The sequence below is a fragment of the Oryctolagus cuniculus genome, chromosome 6, assembly GCF_964237555.1.
Source record: "Oryctolagus cuniculus chromosome 6, mOryCun1.1, whole genome shotgun sequence".
Lineage (NCBI taxonomy): Eukaryota > Metazoa > Chordata > Mammalia > Lagomorpha > Leporidae > Oryctolagus > Oryctolagus cuniculus.
In genome coordinates this window covers 98842578-98869813 of record NC_091437.1, presented here as the reverse complement: position 1 = coordinate 98869813, position 27236 = coordinate 98842578, and the positions used below count along the sequence as shown (strand labels likewise).

The 27236-nt window shown below is 45.0% G+C and overlaps 3 protein-coding genes across 8 annotated transcripts in view; 2 read left to right on the top strand and 1 right to left on the bottom strand.

Moving 5' to 3' along the window:
* RDH10 (retinol dehydrogenase 10) overlaps nucleotides 1-15124 on the bottom strand; it is a 28706-nt gene extending 13582 nt beyond the window's left edge. The window contains exons 1-2 of the mRNA XM_002710636.5: nucleotides 14152-15124; nucleotides 12308-12543 (exon numbers count right to left, since the gene is read on the bottom strand). Of these exons, the coding sequence (XP_002710682.1) occupies nucleotides 12308-12543; nucleotides 14152-14440 (525 nt within the window). The 5' untranslated portion in view covers nucleotides 14441-15124. The remainder of the gene's footprint in view (nucleotides 1-12307; nucleotides 12544-14151) is intronic.
* A 104-nt stretch (nucleotides 15125-15228) lies between these two features.
* RPL7 (ribosomal protein L7) lies at nucleotides 15229-20202 on the top strand. 4 transcript variants are annotated; one of them, XM_070075175.1, is made up of 7 exons: nucleotides 15229-15726; nucleotides 16895-17000; nucleotides 17290-17456; nucleotides 17936-18073; nucleotides 18183-18292; nucleotides 18606-18815; nucleotides 19130-19197. In XM_070075175.1, the coding sequence occupies exons 1-6, from the start codon at nucleotides 15719-15721 to the stop codon at nucleotides 18812-18814; spliced, it is 738 nt and encodes a 245-aa protein (XP_069931276.1). In that variant the 5' UTR covers nucleotides 15229-15718; the 3' UTR covers nucleotide 18815; nucleotides 19130-19197. The 4 variants fall into 4 exon arrangements, with proteins under 4 accessions (XP_069931276.1, XP_069931275.1, XP_051699798.2 ...); XM_070075174.1 differs by having other exon boundaries at nucleotides 15242-16098; XM_051843838.2 differs by lacking the exons at nucleotides 15229-15726; nucleotides 19130-19197 and adding exons at nucleotides 15959-16098; nucleotides 19581-20202.
* A 2652-nt stretch (nucleotides 20203-22854) lies between these two features.
* The window catches only part of C6H8orf89 (chromosome 6 C8orf89 homolog), a 41385-nt gene continuing 37003 nt past the window's right edge, over nucleotides 22855-27236 (top strand). Inside the window, exon 1 of one of the 3 annotated variants that reach the window (XM_051843832.2) lies at nucleotides 22855-24997. In XM_051843832.2, coding sequence (XP_051699792.2) covers nucleotides 24480-24997 — 518 coding nt within the window. In that variant the 5' untranslated portion in view covers nucleotides 22855-24479. The remainder of the gene's footprint in view (nucleotides 24998-27236) is intronic. The other 2 variants (XM_051843837.2, XM_051843833.2) reach the window with 2 other exon arrangements.

Genomic DNA, 27236 nt, shown 5'->3' with positions numbered 1-27236 from the left:
GCTAGGTAGTTTTATGTCATGGGGCTGTCCTGGGTGCCCCACGCTGTCTGGCAGCAACCCTGGCCTCTCCTCCACTCGAAAGAAGCCAGAGGCAGCTCCACCAGTCTGACAAGAAAAGTGTCTCCAGATGTTGCCAACATCCCCGGGGGCAAAATCACCCCCAAGAGAACCTCTCTCTAGAGGCAACATGCATACTCGCAAAGTAAATTCCATATATTCCAGTGTGATTTTCTCCTAAGCTCTAGTTCTCACATTGGAATGACATATTTTAGGTCTGCAATACATTCTTGTCTGGAAAAAAAAAACCACGACTTATACATGGGCTCAACAATCTCATCACTTTTAGTTTCTATACCTCAAACAACCATTCCACTGGTAAGAAATATCTTTGAAGGACAACAGGGCTGGCCTAATAGCCAGTCTGCTACAGGCTAGGGACCTCACAGAAGAATAATATCAAAATAAAACAGAAGATGACTCTAATCACTGAGCAATCACAACTCTGGCTAAAGCACCACCAAAAATGTTGTACTTAATTGTGAGAACAAAAAAGGAAATCTCCTTTTAAGAGTTGCAAATTCAGGTGAGACACATTGTTTCAATCAACCAACAATACTAAATGTTGACAATGTTCAGGCACTGGATGGGGAGCTCTCCCGCCTCATCTTAACTCCTGCCAGTCATTCACAGCTCCACAGTGCAGGGTCCTGACTGCACTGTGGCTGTGGCAACTCCATCCTGGGCACAGCAGCAAGGAACAGTAAGCTAGAGGGCACCTAGACTCTTCCTTTTAGACACTAGACCTGAATCCTCCCCCCAGAAGGCAGGGCCTAATATTTTCCTAGCCTACAAGATTCCTAAAGGGCTGGCTAGCTCAGGGAAAATTAAAGGTGTGTGTGTTGGGGGCAGATATTTTGAGAAAGCAGGAAGGAAAATAAGTGTAGCAGAACAATTTCTCCTCAAACTCTGATGTGCACAAGGATTGCCTGGGATGGGAAGTAAATGGAGGTTCTGACAGGCCCCCAGGGAGTGCCACTGCAGTCCTCTGGGTCCTAGACCAAGGCCAAGGCTGTAGAGTGAACCTGGGGAATCTGTCCACTCCAATCTCAAGTGGCTTCACATCAATTTTTCCTAAAGCTTCAGGAAAGGAGGCAAACAACTTTTCCTCCCCTCTGTCCCCACCTCTCCCCCCATTTATCAGGTAAAGGCTGGACCAAATCACATCAAGAGTTCCCAGGTGAAGGAGTTTATGGACTGACTGTATGCATATTTGCCCAGGATCCATTTTCAGCACAAGCAAGTACTCCCCGGACAACCCAACCCCAATAGAAAAAGCTCTCAAAAGGAGACCTAAAAGACTTCAAAAACCCTTCCCTCCTCACCCACTAGCTTTGAAGACTTTGCTTCCAAGATACGGAATGCAGATCCTGTTAGCAGTTACCTCTTTCACGATCCATCTTTACCTTGGACAAGTGAACCATAGCAGTGCTTATGCTCTGGGGAGCCTGAGTAAATCCTGCTTAGGAAAATATTACCCCTTTACATATCAGATGCTGGGAATGTAAGTTTAGACACGTGATCAGCCAGCCCAAACTGCACAATTTCAAAAACCCATGATTAACATTTCAAAGGCAAAGCTAATGAAGCTATCTGGAATTCTGATCCCGTAAGATTATTACATAACAGAATAAAGGTTTTACATTTTCCAGAAGATAAGGTAATAAAACAAACTAAAGTAAAACCATACTGTTGGGGCCAGCACTGTGGCATTAGCGGGTAAAGCCACTGCCTGCAACTCTGGTATATAATATGGGGGCCAGTTCTAGACCCAGCTGCTCCACTTCTGATCCAGCTCCTTGCTAATGTGCCCGGGAAAAGCAGTAGAAGATGGCCCAAGTCTTTGGGCCCCTGCACCTGTATGAGAGACATGAGAGAAGCTCCAGGCTCCTGGCTTTGTTCTGGCCCAGCCCCAGCCACTGTGGCCATTTGGGGAGTGAACCAGCAGATGGAAGACTTCTTTCTCTCCCTGCCTTTCAAATAAATAAATCTTAAAAACAAAAACAAACAAATCCACACTGTTCCTGGAAGTTTGATACCAACTATTTATAGAACTTTGTTCGGTCAGTGCTGGTAGAAGGTCCCTTTCCTTCATTACCTTCTTGCACTCAGTTCATCAATGCTGACAGGCAAGCCAGAAAGAGAAGAAATGAAGCCAGGTGACCAAGGCTGTACTATACTATCCTCAAGGAAATCATCACCTCTGACAGAGACCATGAAAAATGATGGAAAACACACAGAAAAAAACATTAATTGGGCTTTGGTAATAAAACTCTTCTGTGGTATTGGTTGTGCAGGCTAGAATTTTATGTGCTTGCCTAATTTGTAGAGCAAACTTTCTGGGGATATTAATTGAGGGTTAAATCGGTCATTGCTAAATTTACCATGCTAAATAATATAAAAAAAAAACATTAGAAGATTATTTCTTACATTCTGCTAGAGGGCACAAACCATAAGTGATTCACAGGAAAATCTACTGAACACATAGCCAAGGATTTGTCCAGGTTTCTAACCTGGAGCCATATGCTGAGGGCATGGATCTGGGATTCTTCCTTTCCCCTTGGGGAAGGTCCATAACCTCTCTGTTGCTTCATCCATACAAAGGGAGGTAACAGCTCTTAATCAGAGTTGCTCCGAGGCTCAAACGAGAAAAGATTTTTTATGAAAATGCTTTGTAAATTTAAGTTCTATATATAAAAATACAGGAAATGTACACAAAGCTCAAGGAGTACATATTTACAGGCTATTTTGGTTATAAATGTTATCTATTTTTGGTGAGGTTGTTTCTTCAAGTACCTGTTAATTCCTGGTTCTTGCTATATACGGATCATAGTCCTTGCTGCCCTCCACACTGAGGCAGATCCCACTTCCCATTAAAACCCAGGGTCCAACCGAAGCTGCCACAACATATTGTTGAGCAGTTGCTTCAGCTGCCTATCTCCTTTCCTCCAGAGTCCTGGATGCTAGGAAGCCACAAAAGCACTTTTCCTATAACACTTCTCTTCTAACCCTCTTCTTCAGTCCTGTTTTATTAAGGGCAGAAAGTGACAGCTTTAAATATGAATATAAATTACACTGCTTTAAGAAGAGTTCAGCGAAAGTAAAAATACTACAAGTTAGGATGGAATTATTTTGAAATAACTTATTATACCCCCAGGTTTCTCTTTCCCAAGAGATTGTAGAACTATCCTGTTTAAAAGAAAAAAAAAATCCTAGAGAAATCAGTAGGGGGCAGTATGTTAATTACAATTTGTAGGTGGGAAAATTCAAGCTTTGAATTTTAAGTTCCACTTGTCCTCAAAATACCCACGTGTTTACATAACTTACACTACAAATATTTTCCCAGCTACCCTGATTGAGGAAGTGTTATTTTGAGCTTCATTGTTGGGAATAACACTAAGAAGCTAAACCATGTTAATATTCAAAAATTCCAATATTCAGCTATTCGTAGGCAAGAAATTCACATTTTATACAAGTAGCAAGTAAGAGAGAAGCACTTATGGCTTCCCCAAACCAAAAAACACAATGTTAATTCCACTGCCACCTCTCCCACATCTTTGTGTGATCTTTGGAAGCTTCACAGACCAAGTAATGTTTTGTTTCCAAATGTGAATTCATTGTAAGTGGCTTGTCATTGTAAGGGGCTAATTTGACAGCACTCAACGTTTTTTTCAGCAATAATTGCCCTTACTTGTTAAATATTCTAGCAGCATTTGCTGCGTGTTGAAAGTTTTATGATCATTATGAGAGGATGTTCTTTTTTTTATTTTTTTTATTTTTTTCTTCTCCCTTCCCGTGGTTCACTTAATTTTAGTTTCAGAGCATTTAGGGAAAATGGTCTCTGACAGGTGTGAACTTGAGTTTTAAGGGAAATGACAAAGTGAAAAAGAAAAAGGGATTCAAGAATGGGCCATGCTGGGTAAGCTCATCAAGTAAAAGATGTTAGCATCTGGCTTCTGCAGCAGTGCCGAGATGGCAGAAGCCTGTGTGAAACCAGGGATGCAGGTGACTGCAACTGGCTGACCAGGCAAATCAAGGTAAACCTGATTAAATTCTGAGGCCATATTCTGCCAACCCATATTTCTGAACAGCAGTACCTCAAGGGAGTGTTAAATCATAATTCAAGAAGTTTTCTAAGGCTTCCCTATCACAAGGGCCAGCTGTGTTTCACCTACTTGTTAAACATTTTCAAAGAAAAAAATGAAACGCCTCTGTCCTTTGGCTTACTTTCTGATCACACGGGCAGGAGCCTCTAGGTTAGTTGATAGAAACTTGAAGGGGACAGTTCCTTGGAATAACTAACCACTATATTAACCTCTAAGATAAGAAATCACTAATTAAACCAAAAGAGATTAACACATTTTAATCTGATCCCTGGAATTACAGGCTCAAAACATTGGATTTAACTCATTGAACTGAAGTAGAGAATAATTCCTTATTTCTTAAGGACTATTAAATTTTGTCATACTCCAAAGATTAGTTACAAAAGGCCCTTTCTCTTAGGAAAACACTGGTGGTGTGTTTAGGAAACAGGATACAAATCCACCCTGCCAGTACACCCCCTAGTGGAACTTCAGTATACTACACTTTGGGGGTCCAAAAACATCCTGGGTACAGGAAGAGTATTCCTTATGTGAAATGTTTGGTACCACAGTGTTTAGGATTTTGGATTTTCTCAGATTTTGGAGTACTTACAAATACATGATGAGGTATTCTGGTATCTTTGGAATAGGACTCGAGTATAAACATGAAATTTATTTGTTTCATACACACACACACACAAACACCTTATAAACATAGCTTGAGGGTAATTTTATACAGTATTTTTAATGTTGCTATGTTTTGACTGTAATCCATCACATAAAGTCAGTCAGGAATTTTCCATTTGTGGCATCACGTTAGCGTTCAAAAAAAAAAAAAAAAAACTTCAGACTTAGGAGGGTTTCAGATTTTCAGATTGAGGTGCTCAATTTATATTCATGACCTACACAGGCTTGAGGGTTGTAAGCGCCCCACAGTCACATACCTCCCACTTACTACTGAGCATACCAAAAGCAAGCAAATAAACAAAGGATGTCATCCATACATGTGTCTGGATAGGCAGCTATATGGTTCAGACAGAGGCAAAAGGGCAACTTATTATAATTAAAAGAGGCCTGACCTTCATTCCTTAAAGAATTAAAGCAGAAATGTTTTAATCTGTTAATATTCCTTAACTCAAGAAAAACTTAAAAAAAATAGTTTCCTACTTAAAGTCTTTCTCTCAAATGAAGTTATTAAATTGCTTGAGGGGCATTTTTTCCATTAAATCAATTCACTGGAATTTCCCAAAGATCTAGAAAATCTGAAAAATGATTAGAGTAAAAACAAACTTAAGGGAAAGGAAGGAACCAAGAGAATGTGAGCAGTTATGTATTTAAACACGGGGTTTGTATCCCTTCTCAAGGCCCAGTGACCCAATCCTGCAATGAATGGCTAAGGACTCTGCCAGGGCACTTTCCATTCAGTCTTTCTGAAAAACCTATTCAATCAGTGTTAGCATTAGCACAAGCTAAAGAATGCTTCCACTCTGACATGTCCTATAGATTAATTTCTACTTGGGCAGATAACGGATAAAGCCCTGGATGTAGAAATAATGAGGAAGAAAAGAACAAATACCAACTCTGCTTTCAGGAACTGAGATAAATAGCATAACTTGGTCCATGATGAAACAAGAAAGGGCCATTCCCTGAAGCAGTGATTTGGTGACTAATCCACAGGGACTATCACCTTAATATATAAAGATACTATTAAGTCAACAGGAAAATATCCTCAATTGGTGTTTTTCTTTTCTCAGGAGTAGTGATACACATTTTCTTGCATATTAAACTTCTGTTGTCTCCAGTAAAACAAGACTGGAATGGCAGAAAAAGCAGAGGTTCTTGTATGAAGCATGGGCACTCAGAGCTTTCTCAGGACACAGGAGTTGAAAGTACCCAGGGGACGTCATAAGTGCTGTGCTGGGAAGGCAGGTGGAAATAAGCTGTGGATGGCCCAAGATGCCAAGCTAATGAGCCTGGACTTCACACAGTGAGCAATATGGTCATGCAAGGGTTTAAGCAGGCATACAACAAACTCAAGTCTGCTTAGATAATTCTGGGCTGGAGAACAAAGATGGAAACAAAGAAACCCAGAAGCTCTTCTGAGTCCAGGCAAGAGGTGATGTAGGTGCACATGAGAAGGTGGGAATGGACAGGAGGGGTCAAAGTACATGTTTGCAAAATAATGCTTAGGATTTGGTGACCCACAAAAGTGTGCAGGATAGAGAATTGAAGATAAGGCTGATATTTCCCAGTCTGGTGACTGGCTACCGCAGGGAATGCAAAAAGGGGAGTCAGTTTAGTCTTGAGACATGCTGACTTTGGGTAATGTGTGGGGAGTCAAGACTATGTGTGAACTGGGAATGTCCTAGAAATCATAGTTGAAGTCATTGAAACAGGTTACCCCGCCTGATATAGGTACGCAGTGAGAAGAGGTATGAGCACTCAAGACTAAAGAGTTATGACATTTCAACGTTGGAGAGGCTACAGGGATTGGGAACACAGGAAGAACAGCAGAAGGGTGGTTTATCACCACTTGAGTTTCAAGGAGAGGGTCAAGAGGGTCAAGTTCTGCAGAAAAATCAAGCTGCAAACTGGATTTGGCAGTGAGGGAAACACAGCTATTTTCTCATATAGTTTAGAAATTATGCCATTATTGACTTAGCAGTATTTTCTGAACAAGCAAGATAATCTGACACAGATTGGGACATATAGCAAAGATGTTCCCAACATCTTTTTTATATGCTATAGCATCTGGTTCTCTGCTAACAACTGTAATGTGACATGACATTTTATCATGCTATACATTTTCATTTCTAGTCACAGTAGATTTGGCTCAGCATGTGATATATCAAACACAGAAACTCAGAGTTCAAAGAACATGTGACCCTATTTAGTGCATATTGGAACACAGTCCCCAATATCCAAGCAGTTGCTATCAACAGATGTTCTCCCCCAGTTTTCAACCATAACCATGAAAGTTAGTAATAGACAGTATGTTTACCTCATGTCAACTTACAACTCCTTGTAAGACATAAGAAGTCTTTATTTTTAAAGCTTGTAAATAGGCCACAAATTCTGTTTTTAATAGCTATTCTGTGAGCTGGGGAAGCATTACACTACAAAATATTTAGCCTTACAATTCTTAATATTATGGCATGGAAGACCAAGTATTAGACAAACAGTTTTATATGAATAATAGCTTATAAATGATTTTCAAAAAATTGTGAACCTAAGAGGACTTGAACAAAACTAGATTCTCTAACCAGAGAACAGAGGAATACAGTAAGTGAGATTAAAAACCAGTAAATCACATAGGATCTTAAACATTAATGATTAGGGACCATTCATGAGATATTAGGTACAACCGTAGCACTAATGTCTTTAAGTGCTACATTACTCAGATCTAGCTGGTGGGCTTTTACTTTTCCTGGATGGATTTTAACTAAATAGACTTTAGACATTTGGATATAGATAAATGCCTAATTCAGTAATTAGTATTTTAAAACTGTGAAACCTTTTAAGTTAAGTGGTCTATTAATTAACTACCAATTATCTTGTCTGACTACCATATCAATAGAAGTAAATTACTGACTAGCTGTTTGACAGATTTAGTCCTCTGCCACACAAAATTTCTTTAGAACATAAAAGGCTTGCAGTTAAATGCTTTTGCTTCCCCCTTTTGGCTAATCAGGGATCAATTTGCTACTCACGTATAAAGGCCACATGCAACTCTAGTCAAAAAGGATCTACAGATAAACTTCAGGGTTTTTTTTTTTTTTTTCCAAATGGCAAGCTAGGATTCTACTCCCTCTCAAAAAATAACAACTGAAGCAATCTTATCTTTTATTCTGGGGGGGGGGGCAGTCACGAGTATACTTCCTCAATGGAGGCCAACTTTCCATATTTCAAAGTAGAGTAGAGAGATATTTTCAAATTTTCAACACATCTCACCAAGATATGAAGAAAGCCTATGCAAATGCTTCCTAGATGCTAAAGTACATGATACAGCACCCATGGTTCATAGTCTTGTCCTGTTTCATTGCACAGTACGCTGATTAGAACCTACCCCAAGTCTATCACTTTTAGACTGGTAACCACAAGAAAGTTCCTGGGATGGTTGCTGCTGAGACTCGGGAGGTGAAGTGTCATAGTGCACTGGAAGGCTTGTAGAATAGAATAATGCCAGGGGTCATAAACATTTCCAAAGTGTATAGAAATGGCACATGACTGTGAACCAAAGGATTGATGTAAGGATCCTCTCTTTGAGGCCTGGGCATTGAGAAATATGAATGGTTTCCACACTTTCAATTTGAGCTTGGTTCAAACTGGCATATCAATGTTAGACTTCTCAAAGTTGCTAGCCGCAGTCATCAATGAGCAGAATTAATACTCTACAGTAAAAATGAGCATACTGGTGGGGCAGAAAGAATGGAAAAGTTATATAGGAAACTAAAGATTACAAACAATAATGAATATGAGACAGCTCCATTTTAAAATTTACACAACTTGAGTTATTCCAATATAATGCTTACCTTTTGAAATGCTGCAACATGGACCCGCCATGTGAGTGGTCTCTGAATAGGTTATCTCCTAAATACTTAAGCAGGAGCCTATTACATATTATCAAATATTTATTGCGATGCCAGCGTTGGTGACATAGCAAGTAAAGTCACTGCCTGCAATGCCAGCATCCCATATGGGCACCAGTTCATGTGCTGGCTACTCCACTTCTGATCTAGCTCCTTGCTAATGGCCTGAGAAGAGCAGTGGAAGATGGCCCAAGTGCTTGGGCTCTGTTACCCACCTGGGAGATCTGGAAGAAGCTCTTGGCTCCTGCCTGACTCAGCCATGGCTATTGGGGCCAACTGGGGAGTGAACCAGTGGATAGTATATCTCTCTCTCTTTCTCTCCTGTTCTCTCTTTCAAATACAATTTAAAAAAAAATTTATCGAGTGAATTAAGAATAGAGTTCTATTCCAGGCACAAACAGAAGTATACAGACTGCCTTGACTGCTTCTATTTACTCTGGGATGCAGGATGCAATATACACAAAGTAACACCAAAGAGCACACATTAGGCATCAAAGGATGGGGATGACATCAAACGTTGCCAGAAATTAATGGAAAGAAAAAGAGAAGCATAACCACATCATTTAACTGCAGATTTGCTGGAAAACAAGGAGCTGGACAAGATGGTCTCTAGGATCCTTCTATTCTGATACCCAAAAAATGCCAGGATGGCTGGAGTAGGGAGGAAAGGTTAAATTGAGAACTTGAACTATGCCTTAAAGGCAGATGGAGAGGTGGGCTATTAGGCTAACAGTTAAGCACCTGTTGGGATGCTCATATCCCACACTCAAATGCCTGGGTGTGACTGCTGATTCCAGTTCCAGCTCAGGCTCCTGACTTCAGCTTCCTGACAACGTGGACTCTGAAGGCAGAGGTGATGACTCAAGTAGTTGGGTTCCTGCCACAACTGCGGAAGACCTGGATTGAGGCCCTGAACAGCCATTGTGAATTTGTGGGGAGTCAATGTGAATGTGAGCGCTGTCTCTGTCTTTCAAATAAATAAATAGATCTACAGAATGGAGGAAGAGGGTGTTCCAGGCAGTAGCATGAAGAATGGTTTGGAAGTGGGAACACCCACAGCTTTTCAATGAGAGTCTACATGGTTTTCTATTTCACTGTAAATGACTTTAATTCTGAGTCAGGATCAACATACTGTTATTTTATGAAAAGGCATTAACTGTTACTTTACAGTTTTGCTTAAGATGATCTGTTCAAATAACTGGACAAATCTGTGCTCAGTTGATTTACTGTTTTGAATGTATGGGGCAAGTTCTCTTCCCTACCCAGAAATAGTCAAAGACACACTCTATTTTTTTCTAGAAGGAAAACAGCACAGCTACCACCAACATTTTCACCTCGAGGGCTACTGGAAAGGAAATGGAATTCAGGGGGTCTCTGAGCAGCACTACGTGGTATGCCTTCTTTTAAGCTTCAGTGGCTAGATCTCAACTTCTCAAAAGATTTGTAAGTCTCGGCAAAAAGTCAGAAATTCCAACCCCAAAATGAATTTTCTGACTCAATATTGAAAATAAATTCTTAAGTTTAGATGCTTAGGGGAAAAACAGCTGGAGAATTCAGGAGCCTCCCATATTTTAATATGAAGTGACGTCATTACTGTCAAGGCTTCCAAGAACTCCCTAAATTGTGTGTTAAGCAACATCTTGAAGCACAGTGAGGGCTCTAGGAAGGTGTATGTTCTTCCTTGGTATACAGATTGAGTTGCAGAACAATTTTTCTCCTAGAGATCTGATTCAATTTCCCCCTTGTTTTAGAAAGTAGCCTAATGTTAGAAGTATAGCATATTAATTTGAGTGCACTTTCAAAGCTGAGATATTTACTTTATAATAGCTAGAGAAGATAGGCTGCTTTCTTGTTATATTCAATCACAGATTGTATGGGGTTTCAGATCTAGTTACATTTGAGATTTTTTAATTCAGCAAAATAATCACAGGAGAAAGCAGGCAAGATTACTAAACTTCAGAGAACCTGATACAGGTAAAAGTTTATGGTTAGGCAAGGTTGCAAAATCTCAGTCAAAGGTTACTGGAAAAAAACAAAATCCTGGTGTATGGTGCATAACCAATGCACTACTGACGGCTGTGTATCTGGTTAAGGCTGACGAGTCAAGTGAGATCACCTGGAGTTTCTATGGCAGCTTCATCTTTACTAGTCTTCTGTACTCCCCCTGCAGTTTGCCTTTTATTTCAAACGGTAGTCGTTTGTTCTACTCAGAACCACAAACATACAAGACTCCTGATGAATCGACTGCCAAGTTTATTCAGTGGGCCTGGCCTCTGCTCACCTAGCCGACCTCTGTGCTATTTGCTGCCGTTCCTGTGGACCCAGCAGCTGCCAAAATTTTAATTGTTTCTTCCTCCCAGTGCATGTAGCCAACACGCACTCACATGCATGTGCATACACATATTTATGTTCTCTCAAAGTGGATGTGGTCATCCCCTCATTCATTTCAAACAGATATGAGTTAGCTCAAGTCATTTATATGTTCATTTCTAGAGATTTGGAAATTACATAAAGCTCATGTTTTGAAATAAAACATTAAAATAAGCTTCTTCCAGGATCAGAGAAAAGGTTTGATGGTCAAAGAGCAACACTGGAATAAGTACTTCTAAAGCCAGATTAAGTTTTTAAGCAGTTGCTAAAAAATTAATGAGGTTTAATGTGACCTATTTAGGAGAAACAGTTCTTTGTTGTGTTCTATTACAAGGCTAATCTGCCTATGGAGGAAAAGAACCCTCTCTCCTTACCCCTTCATGACTGGCTCCTACCTGCGCATGAAAAGTAAAGGGGAAATACGACGAGGAATAAAAGCATACAGTGGACAACGCTGTACAGTTAGACGGGAGACTTTCATACTGACCCTTAGTGAAGGTTAAGTTCAGCTGCAAAACTGGGTTCACTTCTGCCCTGCCCTGCCCCCCATCCCTGGAGGCTGTGTTAGCTCTGAGGACCAGCTGACATTGCCTCAATCCCTCACTCCCGGGATCCACCCGCCCCCCTGCCGCCGGCCCCATGGTCCTGTCAGGAAGATGCTGTTCTCATTTGAGAGACATCTTCCACGCTAAGCCAGTCCTGAGACAACCTCGGATCCAGACAATGCCGTGGAACCCTGGAGATGGTCAATGGATGCTCAGTGTCTGCCAGGGTGGCCTGACCACTCCCAGCGGGCCACAGATGCTGATCTCAGAATCTCTGGCACTTTCTAAAATGTGGCTGAGCAGTAATTTGGAAGTCTAAACCTCGACTTTAGGAATTCATAAGAACAACCAAATGTTTTATAAACTCAACAGAAAGTAAAATAAACAAACCCAGGGTTTTATACTCCCTCTTGTTATTTTTATGGCAATCTTTCAAACTAGCTCAAAATGTTCAGTCTTCAACCCTCGCAAGAAAACGGAATTGAGGAGGGGGATGTAGAAAACAACTACTTAATAATAACTGCTGTACACAGTAATTCACCATGGGGAATAGCTAATTAGAAGGAAACTGTTGAAACAGTGCAGGTGGCTCTTAGGCTGGCATTGAAGCCTCACTCCTTCTCACCGAGGAGGGCCCAGTAATAAAAAGGACGGTTCTATTTACCCAGAAGTGTGCGTGGCAGTTGACCATCATGGTTCTCTCAATGAGCTCATCAGGACATTCCAGAAGGTGATGCCCAGAGACCACACCGGCATTGTTGACCAGCACTGAGACCTCGCCAACCTCCTTGCGGACCCTTTCGGCCGTCAGGTAGACGTTCTCCCTCTTCCCCACGTCACAGGTGTAGGTAAAAACCTGTAAGTTACAGTGGGGCAGAATTTCTTCCTCGCCATTCCCAGCTGTCCTCAGAAGAAAGAATAGAAAAAGGGGGTGCAGAAAGTGAGTTATATGGTAACCCGCAGGACACAGATCACACACAACAAAAACACTACAGTGAGCTTCAAATTTCTAACACCGTAACGCTTGCCAATGACTGAACTTCCAGCTGCCTTCGTCCCTCCAAAGTCTCTGGGAATTACAGCAATTTACTGGATAGCTCTGCTTCGGGGAAAGTCATGTAATTGTGACAAGCCCAATACAAGTGGACCACATGGGATCAGCCTGCTGGAGCTAAAGACACCTGCAAAGAGCTGATCTCAGCCCAGAGAATAATACACACACACTGCACACTCGTCTTCCTTCCTCTCTCACTTTCCCTCGCTCTTTTGAGAAATAGTTCTTGATTTTAGTATGAGTACCCTTCAAATGGAAACTAACCTCAAGGCTCACCGAATCAAAATTATAAGAATCTGAATTCATCCAAAGCCAAGAAACTAAAAAGTCTCTCATAAAAAAGTAGAGGTCACTGTTTTGTCCTTAGAGGGGGAAGCTGGCACTCCTAAACAGGACCCTCACAAATCAAGTTTACAGGGAAATATGCAATCTTACCACACAAGAACTCAAACATTTCAAAAACCAAAATCTCTTCCCTGGAAACTGAATACCCTTATCTTTCCAGTTTTGGCAGAGAGCACAAAAGCGTATCTGCCACCCAATTGAAAATCTTAACATTTTCAACCTTAGGCCAAAGAGGCCGGTGCCAGTAAGTGGGGTGACAGAAGATCAATTTAGGGGAGGCGTGCTACTCAAATCAATCTTCTCCCCTAAAGTTCAATGTTTGTCTTGAAAATGAAAATTTGTCAAAAACCAAGAGCCATTATCAAATTTCCTGAAGCATTATTCATGATGGGTTATTCTCCGCTTTATCTTTTTTTTTTTTTTAAGTCTCAGATTCAGGCTAGTTAATAAACTATACAGAAAAGCAGGCTGGGGTGACCAAAAAACATGGCAAAAATTTACCATGTGGCTTATAAATCCTTAAAAGCACCTTCTCTTCAGAGGCAGGGCATCTCTCAATCAAGCTCAGGGTAAGGAGACTAAAGCACTTATTGCTGGTGAAACAATGTAATTATTCCCCGCCCCCGCAGCCCAAGTTAGGGTGAAATCCGCAACATCGTCCGAGTCTCCGCGCTTCGGACACACACGCACACGCACACGCACACGTCCGACGAGCCTGGAAGCAACTTCCCGAAGCCGCTCGAGTTTCCCATCGCGTCCATGCAGGTCACCGAGCCATTCCTCCAGGACGCGAACCTGCCGTCCCCAGTTCCCTCTGCCTTCCCGGCCCCCGGCGGGCGGGGAGACTCCAGGGTCGTCCTCCACCCCGAAGACGCGGGACCTCTGATGGACTGGCTTTGGCACGCTTCCCCCCCCCGCACTCTAACAGGGAGGCGATCGTGCTCCTTTCCCAGGGGACACAGTCCACTCCCTTCCACAAGCGCGGTGGAGGGTGTTCCTTTCCTCGAGAGCCGGGCGGACCGTGACAGCGGGGTCCCGGGCCCTCGGATCCGGGCGCCGCGCGCGGGGCGAGGCTCGACCCAACAATGCCGGGCGCAGGTCCGGGTTACCTTGCAGCGCCGCGGCGTCCGCCGCCTCCAGGTCGCGGTAGATGTGGCGCACCATGCCGGCCGTCTCCTCGTTGCTCTGCGTGTTGATGTCCCAGAGCACCAGCAGCGCCCGGCGCCGGGCGAACTCGAGCGCGAACAGGCGGCCCAGGCCGCTGCCGGCGCCCGTGATGAGGCACACCTGGCCGGCCACGCTCTTCTCCTTGGGCCGCACCAGCCAGCGCGCCGCGGCCAGCACGAACGCCCACAGCACTTTAAAAGTGACCACGAAGAACTCCACCACGATGTTCATCGCGACGCCCAGGTCCCCGCGCCAGTCCAGCGCCCGCGTCCGCACCCACCCCGCGCCGGGCAGCCCGGCTCACCGCCCCGGGGCGCTTGTCAGAGCGCCCCGCGCCCACCCCCGAGGTGCCCGCCCGGCCGGAGTGCGCGCGGCGGCGCCGCTCCCTGCTTGCGCGGGGCCACTCCCGCCCGGGATCGGCGCGGTGGCCCCGGGCTGTGCCCGCCGCCGCAGCCGCCCGGCTCGGCGCCTCCTGCTGGCGGCCGCCCGCCCGTCCGTCCCGGAGCGCCCGGCCGGCCGGTCCCGCTGCAGCGGCGGTGACAGCCGCCGAGTTAGGCGACGCGCGCTGCCCTCATGGCCAAGCCGCCACCGCCGCCGCCGGAGGGAACCCCTCTCAGCCCGGGCGAGGGGTACGCGGCGGAGATCGCACGGGCCGGCCGGCCGCGGCAGGAGTTGTCAACTTGACGCAAGTTGCGAGAGGGTGGGAGAGTGGGGTGCGGGGCGGCGGAGAGCCGGGAAGGGGCGACTCGCTCAGCGTAGGCGAGCGCTGCCCAACGGCTTGCAGCTGCCCCCGCGGTCTCGTGTGCCCCAGCCCTCCACTCCCCGCGGCTGTCACTCGGGCACCGAGCTCCGCAGCGCAGCTCGCAAGTCGGAACGCTCCCGGCCGCCTGTGAGCGGGATCCACTCTCCGCGCTATATAACCCGCGACCGGGAAGAGCCGGCGGCGGCATCGGCATCGGCCCTCCCTCCGCTCGGCCCTCCCCGCCCCCGGGCGCACCCCGCCCCCGGCCCAGCCCCCCGCCCGCCCGCCCGCCGTCCGCGGAGTGGCGCGGGGCAGCCCCTCTCACATGGCCGTGGCCGCAGCCGCCAACTCCAGTCTCACCTCCCTTCGCGGCTCACGCCCCCTGCCGTGGGCTGCCCTGGCCTCCGCCTCCACGGCCCAGCGGTCGGCAGAGTGCCGGCCATCCTCCAGCCGTCCAGTTTTCGCTTTGCCCAGTCTCGTCAACCAGGGGGAACTCCGGACGTCGCCGCCTGCAATCAGGCGCTGCGGAAGACAGCCCCGCAGGCTGGCGGAACGACGAGAAGGACCTCGCGGCGCGGCTGGGGGTGCGGTTGTCGGAGGTTGCGGCTGCCAGGAGCAGGGCGGCGGCCAAACGGGATTCCGAGTCGCAGCTGGCCGTTTGGGACGTGTCCCCAAAGGCTCTTGTCCTGGCTGGACTCACCAGAGCGGCGGCTGCCTACAGTCCCCGGCAGGCGCCCCCCCCCGCCCTGTGGAAGATGAAGTGATGCATGCTGGGGTTTGTAGTTCTCAGCCCGGAAGCGTGTGATTTGAGTACATTATGGGAACACGAGCCTAAGGCTGTCAACGCAGGCTAGGGATGAGGACCCCGGTAGTCAAGGTGTCAGCACTGTTTGCTCTCGGATGGATTAAAAAGTCTAATCAATGCACATATTTTTGCCATAGAAAATTTACCCGAAAGTTGACTGAAAGAGGCTGCCTCAGGCAGTTCTAAATTTAGCGTCTGCAAAGTGGGTTCTCAGTTCTGGGTTCTTTTCTGGCTTATACTAGGACAGCTATGAATTCTGGGGCTTCACTCCCGCAGACTTTAAGTGGGCAGTGCGCATGCGCTAACTTCCTCTTTTCCGGCTGGAACCATGGAGGGTGCCGAGTAAGTCCGTCTCTCTGTTCTGCAGGATCCTTTTCCATCCCCGAAGCCAGAAGCGTTTTGTCTCGCTTTTTCCCTGTGTGACTGTAGCTCTTGCCATTGCCCATTTATCTCTCCGTTTGTGACGCTCTGTGACACCAGAGGGGACCCCAGGCTAGGGGTGGGATGCGAGCGGCCCTTGCGCGGAGGTTTCGGAGGTGCCGGGAAGGAGGTGTAAAGGCAGAATGTGTGGGGGAACTGGCAGTGGAGGGTCAGCCCTCTGTGGAAGCGCTTTGGAAGAGTGTGCAGAACCTCCGGATTTTGAATTTGTTCTTGGCTGGCGCTCGGCCCGGGCGGTCTTACCGTCTGGCGTGTCTTTCGGCGTCTGGGGCTCGAGATCGAGACTTGAGCCAAAGTGTGGTTCAGCGATTCCTGGGGAATCCTGGGCCCTCTTCTGAGGGTCTCGTGGTCATTGTCTTTTAAGCAGTTTTCCAATACACTGCGCCTACTTACTTGTCTGGACTTTTAATTTTTTTTTTTTTTAAACTACCCTCCGAAGGCACGGACAGATGCCTGGAATTGGGTTTGAGGCATTGCCACGTTTGTAATTGCCCTCGAAGTGGGCTGTGTTAAAAGTGAAAGTTACTGGCGTGCAGACAGACAGTACAAACTCTGAACCTGTCCTCACACAGTCGCAGTGACCAGCGACAATTGTTCTGTCACACAGCAGAGTGCTTGGTACGATGGGGGTCCCGGGGTAACCGAAGAGCCGGAAGGGTTTAAGCTGTTGATGATGGTCTCTGTTTGCTAATAACATCAGAGAGAAGAAGAAGGTTCCTGCTGTGCCAGAAACCCTGAAGAAAAAGCGGAGGAATTTCGCAGAGCTGAAGATCAAGCGCCTGAGGAAGAAGTTTGCCCAAAAGATGGTGAGTAAAAAAACACTCAACATCCAAGAAGCCCGGTGTTTGAACTTGAGAATGAGTTGGCCACTTCTTAATGAGACTTGATTCCTTAACGGCTGTTATCAAGAAGTTGCTTAGCTTCCTAATATGAATGGTACTCCCAAAAGGAGGTAGTATCTGTCTTTTTGGGATGTCATTGCTTGGTGAGCAAGAAATAAAATTTAAAAGCAAGAACTCTTCCCCCCTCCCCACCGGAAACTGGTGGAGCTGATTGTGTTTAGGAGCCAAAAGTCATACGTGTCTGATTTTTCAGCTTCGAAAAGCAAGGAGGAAGCTTATCTATGAGAAAGCGAAGCACTATCACAAGGAATACAGGCAGATGTACAGAACTGAAATTCGGATGGCGAGGATGGCAAGAAAAGCTGGAAACTTCTATGTACCTGCAGAACCCAAGTTGGCATTTGTCATCAGGATCAGAGGGTAAGTTTGGTTTTTACTGAATTCTGGTTTTAAAAGAAAGGCTTTGCCATTCCAGCATAACTTAGATTACTTTTGGGAGTGCTGATTCTGAAACACTGGACTCACAAGTGTTGGGGTGGCTAGAACAAGAGGGGAGTGGTGCTACTTAAGTTGTTTGGTGCTGGTCCTGTGCCCTGATTGAGCACAGGAGGGCTTCAGTGTCATGGCGTTTAATTTCAGAAGTGTAATGATGCAAATATTCTAATGAGCATACAGAAAAGAGGTGGCAGAAAATGTCAGGGGGAGGGGCAGTTCTAAGGGGTGAAGGCATGTGTCCAGACACTGCGCTTGTGGGAGGCTGGAGAGTAGTTTATAGAATAAATGAAAGTGCCAGTGTCTGGGTGGGACTTGTCTAAAGTCATAATGGTTAGTTTCTGGTTCTCTGCTGATAAAAATTTCTGGTAAAAGCCAAATGAATCTGTTGGCGCTTTTCACTGCAGTATCAATGGTGTGAGCCCCAAAGTCCGAAAAGTGCTGCAGCTTCTTCGCCTTCGCCAGATCTTCAATGGCACCTTTGTTAAGCTCAACAAGGCCTCCATTAACATGCTGAGGATTGTGGAGCCATATATTGCATGGGGGTAGGTCTGCCTTTTCCTTTGTTTCATTGGTTGTTTAGAAAGATGGAGTTTAGGTGATTTAACAGTGATCTTACTCTTGGGTCATTTATGTCTGCTTTTCCTGCTTCAGGTACCCAAATTTGAAGTCAGTAAATGAACTAATTTACAAACGTGGCTATGGCAAAATCAATAAGAAGCGAATTGCTTTGACAGATAACACTCTGATTGCCCGCTCTCTTGGTAGGTGTTCTGTGTTTTGGGGGGAAGTTTGGTATTAAGAAAGGTGATTATTTTCTGTTTTCTTGTGGAACTACATTTCTCACCATTAGGAATCTAAATATTGTCTCTACAATCCTTAGTTAAGTCTAAGAAAATTTTACTTAGGATTTTGTTGACTTGTGAGTAAAGCCATGTATTTCTCTATTTACTGTCTTTTGTATATTTTAATATTATTGATTAGCTTTTATCTCACAGCCTAAAGATGTGTCGTTTTTTTTGGATGCCTTAAGATCTTTTCAAGCTTGAATAACCTTGAGTACCTTGGAAATTTCAGGTAAATACAATATCATCTGCATGGAGGATCTGATTCATGAGATCTATACTGTGGGGAAACACTTCAAGGAAGCAAATAACTTCCTGTGGCCCTTCAAGTTATCTTCTCCCCGAGGTGGGATGAAGAAAAAGACCACCCATTTTGTAGAGGGTGGGGATGCTGGCAACAGGGAAGACCAAATCAACAGACTTATTAGAAGGATGAACTAAGGTGAGATGCTGCACCCACCCAGAGAGAAATGACCTTCATAATAGGGAAAAGTGGGAGTCTTGATTTGATTCTATATATGTGTGGAGTATGTGGAGCTGATCAGTAGTTTCTGGGGATGGAGGGAGAGGAAATCAGCTCTTTTGATTACAGTTCGTTTAGTTCTTTTTTCTCCTTGAGGACATTTCTGCAGGGGGAGGGAAGCCCTCTTTAAAACAAAGTGGGTAAATTTAAAAACGTAAGCTGGTTTGTTCCTGCCTAACAACTAATTCTTAGCTGCTAGGGTTTAATAGATTTTTTTTTTTCCCTTCTTTCAGGTGTCTCCTATGGTATTTTTGTAATTTGGTCAGATAATAAACGGCAACTACAGTCAACTTGAAATAAACTGTTGTATTGGTGACTTTGTCGGCCTGCCTTTGTCTTCCCTTAACTATTGTGGCAAATCGTGGTGTGTGGTAGAATTAAACTAGCAGTCCCTCACTTGCAAAACCAGGGTACACTTTGTATTGTGTCAAAAACCTTGAGTTTTTTGTCTATTAAAAAAGTTTAATTTTTCACCTTTGAATTAGGCTATAAATCAGAAGGGAAACTTGTCTTAGAGGCATTTGTACATAATTTGTAGGTAAGGCAATAAAAGTCAACATTTACAGAAACAATAGCTTCGTAAACGCCTGCATGAATGTGTTATTTTCCGTTCCTGGTTTTTTTTTTGTTTGTTTGTTTGTTTGTTTGTTTGTTTTTTTTTTTGCTTTTGAATTTATTTGACAGAATTATAGATAGAAAGGTCTTCCATTGGTTCACTCCCCAAATGGCTGTGATGGATGGAGCTGCGCTGAACTGAAGCCAGGAGCCAGGTGCTTCTTGGTCTCCCATGTGGGGCCATCCTCCTCTGCTTCCCCAGGCCACAGCAGAGAGCTGGACTGGAAGAACAACAACCGGGACTAGTACCTGGCGCCCATATGGGATGCCAGCACTGCAGGATTAACCTACTGCGCCACGGCACCAGCTCCCTCTATTTTTTTCTGGTTTTGCATCTTTTGTCCATGTTTAGGTGAGCTGTTAGGAATTCCATTACATATTGTAAATGTTATGAGGGAAGAAACATTTAGATTCACAGAAGTCAATGATTTGGAACATTTTAAACATTCGTGCTGGGATTACCGAGCACAGACTTGAACTAGGAAGCTGATATTTTATAAGTAACAATCATGCATGTTATTTATGTATTTCACCTATACTAGTGAACGGAAAATTTTGAAGTGCTGAGTATAACGGGTAGTTCGTACAATGGAAGAATTCTTGTGATCCTTCGTTGATTATGCTGTGGCTCAAATGAATTGTGAAGAGTGGAAATTGCTAAATACATTTAGGAATTTCTTTACATTCTTTATTCCTGGTCTTTGAAGCTGTTTTCTGGGTTAATGTGTTTCATCAGTGAATTCTGTAAAGTCGTGTTAAATGCCTGTGTAAGTGTGCTGTGTTTTGTCAGGAATTTATTGGCTGCGCTGTTGGGTCAGTAAATACATAGTACATGGATCTCTTTAAGTGGAGCCAAAGAGCTCAAGGTTTGAAATTTCCCATTTTTTTACTTTGCAGATTTTAAAGAAAGTAGTCATTACACATTTAGTGTACTGAAAGGTATTTATAGCTCATGAGGTATTAATCTGTTTGGCTTCCATGTTTCAGAGGAATGATGAGTGCCTTCAGTGGCCTTTGGGAGATCAGAATTAAAAACAGCTAGTATGGAATAGTTACACAGTTGGCATAATGCTAACTGTGTAGCTGTGGTTGGGCTGGATGAATAAAATGTTAAAAGATATCACTGGAATAGAAACAATATAGAAGTGGCCCTGTGTACACAGGCAGTGGTATTTAGCAAAATAATTTCTTTAGGCAGTTCTAGGTTCGCAGCAAACTAGAGTAGTGAGTACTCTGTGAGTACTTGCACATACTCTGTGCAAGCAACCTTCTGCTGCTGACGCCCGGCTTTCCCAGCAGCGCTGCTGTGCTACATTTGTTAAGTTGGTGAGCCTGTGCTGAAACCCAAAAGTAGCAAAGTTTCTGTAGGCTGTCTAGGATGAAGAAATGGACAGAGTGTGTTGATGGCAAATCCTTCCAAGTAGGGCTTGGGGGTGAGTAAATGTGGGAGAGTGCACGGATCCAGGATTGGCCTGGAGAACTAGAATACCTAGGCACTTTGAGGAAGTGATGATCCATGGGGAAAACATAGCACAGTGTCTCTTCTTAGGGAGAAGTTGGAGCAGGAGTCAGCGGATTAGAAATAGCTGTAGGAATGTAAAGCAAGTTAACATTTTACAGAGAAAACCACTTTTTTTGATTGATTTATCTTATTTGAAAGGTGGAGTTAGAGGTCTTCCATCTGCTGATTGACTCTCCAAATGGGTACAAATGCCAGAGCTAAGATCAGGAGCCTCTTCCGGGGTCCCCACATGGGTAGAAGAGCCCAAGGATTTGGGCCATCTTGTGCTTTCCCAGGCCATAACACAGAGTGGGATCAGAAGAGGAGCTGCTGGGACTCTAACTGGTGTCTGGGATGCTGGCACTGCAGGCAGCGGCTTTACCTGTTACACCACAGCACAGGTCCCATTGCTTGCATGGGACCACTGGAAGGCCCAAGCCAGCCTTTGAGTTTGGGTGCTTACAAGGCTCTCTTTCTACAAAATAATTAGCTCATAATTACTTCATGTGTACTCTTTGAAAATTGCAACTTTTAATAGCCCTATTTCAGTGTTGTCTATCTTGAAATTTTAAGTTGTAGTTGGCCTCAGGTAAGAGTTCTGGTTTTGAAGCCAGGACCCTAGAATTCCATCTAGGTCTCCCACATCGTGGCAGGGGTCCAAGCTATATTCCATTGCTTTTCCAGGCAGCATTAGTAGGGAGCTGGGATTGGAAGTGGAGAGGCTGGCCAGGGCCTAAGCCAGTGCTGCTGTATGGGGTGCGTGCATTGCAGGTAGTGGGTTATTGATCTGTTCCACAGTGTCAGCACCTGTTTTGTTTCTTGTCCAGGATGCACTTAATAGTTTGAACCAATAAGTTAATCTTCATTTCCTTGTCAGCAAAATGGAGGAAGTCATTACATCTAATATCAGCTTCTTATGTAGATTAAGTGTTTAAAGTCATATGAAAGGCTTAGAGCAGTGCCTGGCTCAAATGTGATTTAAACTGTGAGCATATAGTAGCAAACAATAAAATGTCCTGTTTTTGTGTCAGTCTTAGGCAAGACAACACAAAAACAAGTGAGCGCTGTAGAGATAGAATGTGAAAATCTTGGGGTGTCTTTGGGGACCTACTTCCACAGGATTGGCTGCTTTTTGTTCCCAGTGTTCTGTGACAGATTTTGTGTCAAAACAGTAAAACATGTTCTTCCTGTTGGATAAACTTTTTAAGGTGAAGCCTACTAACCACCCCTGAGGACCTGGCATATAGGGATTACTCAGTATCTGTTATACAAGTGTGTGCTTCCTACTGCTGCAGTAATGGGAGAACCACAAGCAAGTGACAAGTGTATTGTCTTAACAATTCTGGAGGTCAGAAACCCAGTCAGCTTCACCAATACAGACTTCATTTCAAACTCAGTCTCTGCTTCCATCCTGAACTCTAATCTTCCTGCCTTTTAAACATGGATCCTTGAGATTATATTGGGCCACCTGGGTATTCCCTCTAAAATTATTTAAACTCACCTGTAGATTTCCTTTAGTTGTTACCTAAGGTAATGTTAACAGATTTTAAGAATTAGGGCATGGAGGGGCTGGTGCTGTAACATAGTGGGTGAAGCTAGCACCTGTAGTGCCAGCATCCCATATGGGCACCAGTTCTAGTCCTGGTTGCTCCACTTAGAATCCAGCTCCCTGCTAATGTGCCTAGGAAAGCAGCGGAAAGTGGCCCAAGTCCTTGGACTCCTGCACCCGCATGGGAGACCTGGAGGAAGCTCCTGGCTTCGGATTGGCTCAGTAGTGGCCATTTGGAGAGTGAACCCACATGGAAGAACTTTGCCTCTGGTTATGACTGCCTTTCAATTTTTTTTTTTTTTTTAAGAAAAACTAGGGCATGGAAATCTTTGGGAAAGCCATTTGATCTTTCACCTTTGGCTCTGGCTATATTCTTCAAAAGTGGCAATCTTCTATGCAGGTCTCATGCTTGTGATCACTTTTAATCTACATGTGGAATGTACAGCCCGCAGGTCTCTATGCTGATTTTTCATTTTGGACAAAAGGTTTTTCCTGACACCTCTCTACATAACGTTTTTTAGATAATAGCATTTTTTGCTATTTGGAACTTACGTTATTGTGCAATGTAAGGCTTAAGTCTCAGCCTCTTGTAGCACTAGGGAGTAGTGTCTCCTGCATTGTGGTAGTGGGGTGCGGTTAGAGGAGGAATAGGGCCTGGCATGTAAATTTATGAGGTACACACATGATTTTGGAAGACTTCAAATTGAGGCGTGTATTTTGACTGCAACCCCAGAATTGAATTTATAATTGGTTTTGCATGGGCCCTAGACTTAACACTTCCAAGTTTTTTTTTTTTTTTTTTTTTTTTTTTTTTTAATGCACAGCCTTTACCTCTCACTGATCCCAATTTTTATTCAATGAGAGGTTAGCTCTCCCTACTCGGGATCACAACAAAAAGTGAGCCAGTAATAAATACCAGGTCTAATTTGAGTTGGTTTTCTTAACCAGAGCAGCTTGGAAGAGTTAATATCATCTAAATGAAAATCTGGGAAAGTGTTGAGCTGTTTGAGGATTTTTTTTTTTTTTTTTTTTTTTTTTTTTTTTTTTTTTTTTTTTTTTTTTTGTGGGATCTGAATCTTACCAGAGCTAAGCTTGCAACTCCAGTTGGGCATCCAGAGATGACAGTATTAGAACATAATTTGATAGGAGCAGATGTTTGCCCCTAACAGTGGTTAAGCCATGCTTGGGACACGTGTCGCATGTCAGCGCCTCTGTTGAAGTCCCAAGTCCCAGCTGCCCCACCTTTTCCAGCTTCCTGCTCATGTGTACCCTGCGAGGCAACAGATGGTGACTGCCATCACCTAGGAGACCCAGATTAAGTTCCCAGCTTCCTGCCTGGTCTAACTAGGTTGCAGGCATTTGGGGAGTGAACCAGTAGATGGGACACATGTCTTTGAAAGAAACTAAAGTGATGAGAACTGTCACTAAATGATCAGCAGAATGGTCCCAGTGGGTTGAGCCACTGCTTGGGGCATACATCGCATGAGTGCCAGTTCTAGTCCTCTTGCTCCCCAGCCCCACTCACGATTCAGCTGCTGGTGCACTCTGGGAGGTGATGATGGCTGAAGTGCTTGGTCCCCTGCCACCCTCATGGAAGGCCCTGATGCAGTTCCTACTTCCTAGCTCCTCCCTTGCCCAGCTCTCGTGGGCATTCAGGAACTGAACCAGCAGATGGAAGGATCTCTGGTGCTGCCTTTGAAGTACATGGAGATGATTAAGTACTGGTGCTAAGATCCCATCCAAGCCACGGAGGGGACACACCCAACCTTTTAACAAACGAGTCAGAACATGGAACTGGGACAAGAATTCGGTCTTGTCGCTAAAACTGTGGGTCGGGTGTTGCCTGGTGTTGAACGGTCCAGACTTTGTTACTCTGAAAAGCCTGGTTGCTTTGAAAAGGAGTCCTTGATACAAGCTGATGCACACACGAGACAGAAAACAAGTACACCGACTTTGCCCCCTGCCCACACTGTACCTACCACAGGCGCTTTGTACCTTAGGGCTCCCCCTTGCCTGGTCACCATGGGTCGACAGCAGCTCCACAGCACAGACGAGGGCTTCCCAGCCCTGCCCGCACCCAGAACGGGGTCCCTTCCCCACTGCACTGTGGCCGCTGGCTTGGCCCCTCTGGCACCTAGCAACGGGCGGACGCACGGGGCCACAGCAGCCGGAGCCGCGGGGCCGGGCCGGGCGGCGCACCGCTCGAGAGAGCGTCGCCGGGCTGCCGTCCACGGAGCATGCTTGCTGTCGCGGCCAACACTGCGACGCAGCCAGGCTGGGGCAGGGGCTCGGGTTGGTGCTGGGCCGCCGCTGGCTCCCGCGCTGCCCGCTGCCCCCACTGCTCCCTCTGCCAAAGCTGCCAGAGCCGCGGATCTTGCTGCCGCAGGCCAACCACACAAAGAAGCCCATCCTCTCCTCGTTGGAACTGCAGGGACAGTGAGTGAGGGTGGCCGGGCAGGCTGGGGACCTTGCCCAGGCAGGGCTGGGAGGGAGGTGGGGCCTTCTCCCAAGAAGAGGAAACGGAGGCCTGGAGAGGCAGGTGGGTGACTCCAAGGATTCTCTGGACACACCTGGTAAGGGGAGCTGGCACCAAGGCCTGGCATGAGGACCAGAGCAAGGCCGTCATGTGCGGGGTCTAGTGACGGAGATGACACTGCTGAACCCCAGGGGAGGAGGCCTGCCTGCCGGATGTGGGTTTTCTCTGCACACTGCTTGGGTTCTGGCTCCTGCAACCACACACATCCATCCCTCAAGTGGACGGACAGACACCCCCTCACAGGTGGCTGCTCTAACCCTCCCCAGACTTAACCTTGAAAGGGGTGTGTTTGTGTTGACTCTCCTCCTTTCTTCCGCATTTGCGCCCAGCCGGATGGACAGGACCTGGGAGGCCAACCCTATTAATTGGATTGTTTTAATCCTGTCTTCATCACCAGTTTTGCTTTGTGCCATTTCTGATTCACCTGGATTTTGTGTTAACTTTTCTCACTAGGGGTTGAAACTACTAGAAAATATGTACATAAGGTCAGTGGGGTGGTGTGTTCTATGGAATGGGGATTCCAGAAAACTAGAGCCTTTAGAGAAATGCAAAACAGTTTTGCAGGCAATTTTAGGAAGCACAAGAATCCTTGCTCCACATCTTTACTGGCTTTTTATGTATGTTGCTAAAATTTCCTGTTACAATGGTGTTTCGTCAAAAATATTTAACATTCCCCTTTAAGTTATTCCTTTTTGAAATTACATTATAATGCATTAATACTTATGAAACAGCACAGCAGTATATTGTGTTTATTTCCTATTATATATATGTATATATAATATGTATATATATATATACACACACAGCCCTGAATTTTTTTTTTTTTTTTAAGATTTACTTATTTATTTAAAAGTCAGAGAGAGGGAGAGACAGAGATCTTTCATCCACTGGTTCATTCTTCAGATGGCTGCAACAGCCAGGGCTGGGCCAGGAACCTCATCTGAGTCTCCCACATGGGTGGCAGTGTTCAAATATTTGGGCCATCTTTTGCTGCTTTTCCCAGGCCATTAGCAGGGAGCTGGATAGGAAGTGGAGTAGCCAGGACAAAAACCGATGCCCATATGGGATGCTGGCGTCATAGGCAGCAGTTTTACCCACTATGCCACAGCACCAGCCCCAACCGTTTTTAACCCTGTTTCGTGCTCATCCTGTTTTCCTTTACTTTTTCGGTCATGAATAGAATCATACATTGATTGTTTTAAGAAATTGCTTCTTAAAACTAAGATACAAAGAACACTTTTGAATCAGTTTATTTAGGTCTAAACTGAGTATTTCACTGTAGAAATATAATAGTTTCATTGAGATTGGTTCCAGTTTTTATGAACACTATATGAACATTTTTTAAAGATTTTTTTGAGAAGTAGCGTTAGAGAAAGGAAGAGACAGAGAAAGATCTTCCATCTGCTGGTTCACTCAAACGGCTACAATGGTCGGAGCTGGGCTGATCAGGAGCCAAGAGCTTCTTTGGGTCTCCCATGAGAGTGCAGGGGCCCAAGCACTACTGCTGTCTCAGGCCATAGCAGAGAACTGAATCAGAAAAAGAGCATCCAGAACACAAACTGGCACTCATATGGGATGCTGGTGCCACAGGCAGAGGCTTAACCTACTACACCACAGCGTCGGCCCCAACAATGAACGTTCTTACACATGGGTACAGTTCTGAGGGAGAATTGCTAAATTAGATGTATGTCAATTTAAACAGTGTGATAGATTTTTCCTGATTAACCTTTTCATCAGTAGGCTGTGGTGAGAAAAAACTTCGTTATTATTTAAACATTAGCTTCCTCTTCCTGAGTATCACATACTAAGTGCTATGCTGAACAGTTTACATGCATTTTAAAATTTAACCCCCACAAACCCCATGAGAGTCAGAGGCACTATTTTCTTCAGGATGCTCTGGTTATGCAGAGCTATTGAAGGATGAAGGGCAGAGTCAAGGTCAGAATGCAGGCTCAGTGTACTGTGTTCTTTGTGTGCTCAGTCACTGACCAGGAGCTGTGTTTCACTGGATCGTTTGGGAATTAAGTGAGATCATATATTTGGTATTACAGGTGTTAATTCCTTTCTCTACTGACTCCTGTGGAACTGGACATGGTCCAACCTTACCATGATGCTTGTTCCTCTGGACCATCTGCCTTC

Bases quoted from the DNA above. Each gene is read 5' to 3' on its own strand.
- RPL7 (XM_051843838.2), top strand. The intron at 17,001-17,289 runs GTGAGTAAAAAA...CTGATTTTTCAG, and splicing joins AGAAGTTTGCCCAAAAGATG to CTTCGAAAAGCAAGGAGGAA. The intron at 17,457-17,935 runs GTAAGTTTGGTT...TTTTCACTGCAG, and splicing joins TTTGTCATCAGGATCAGAGG to TATCAATGGTGTGAGCCCCA.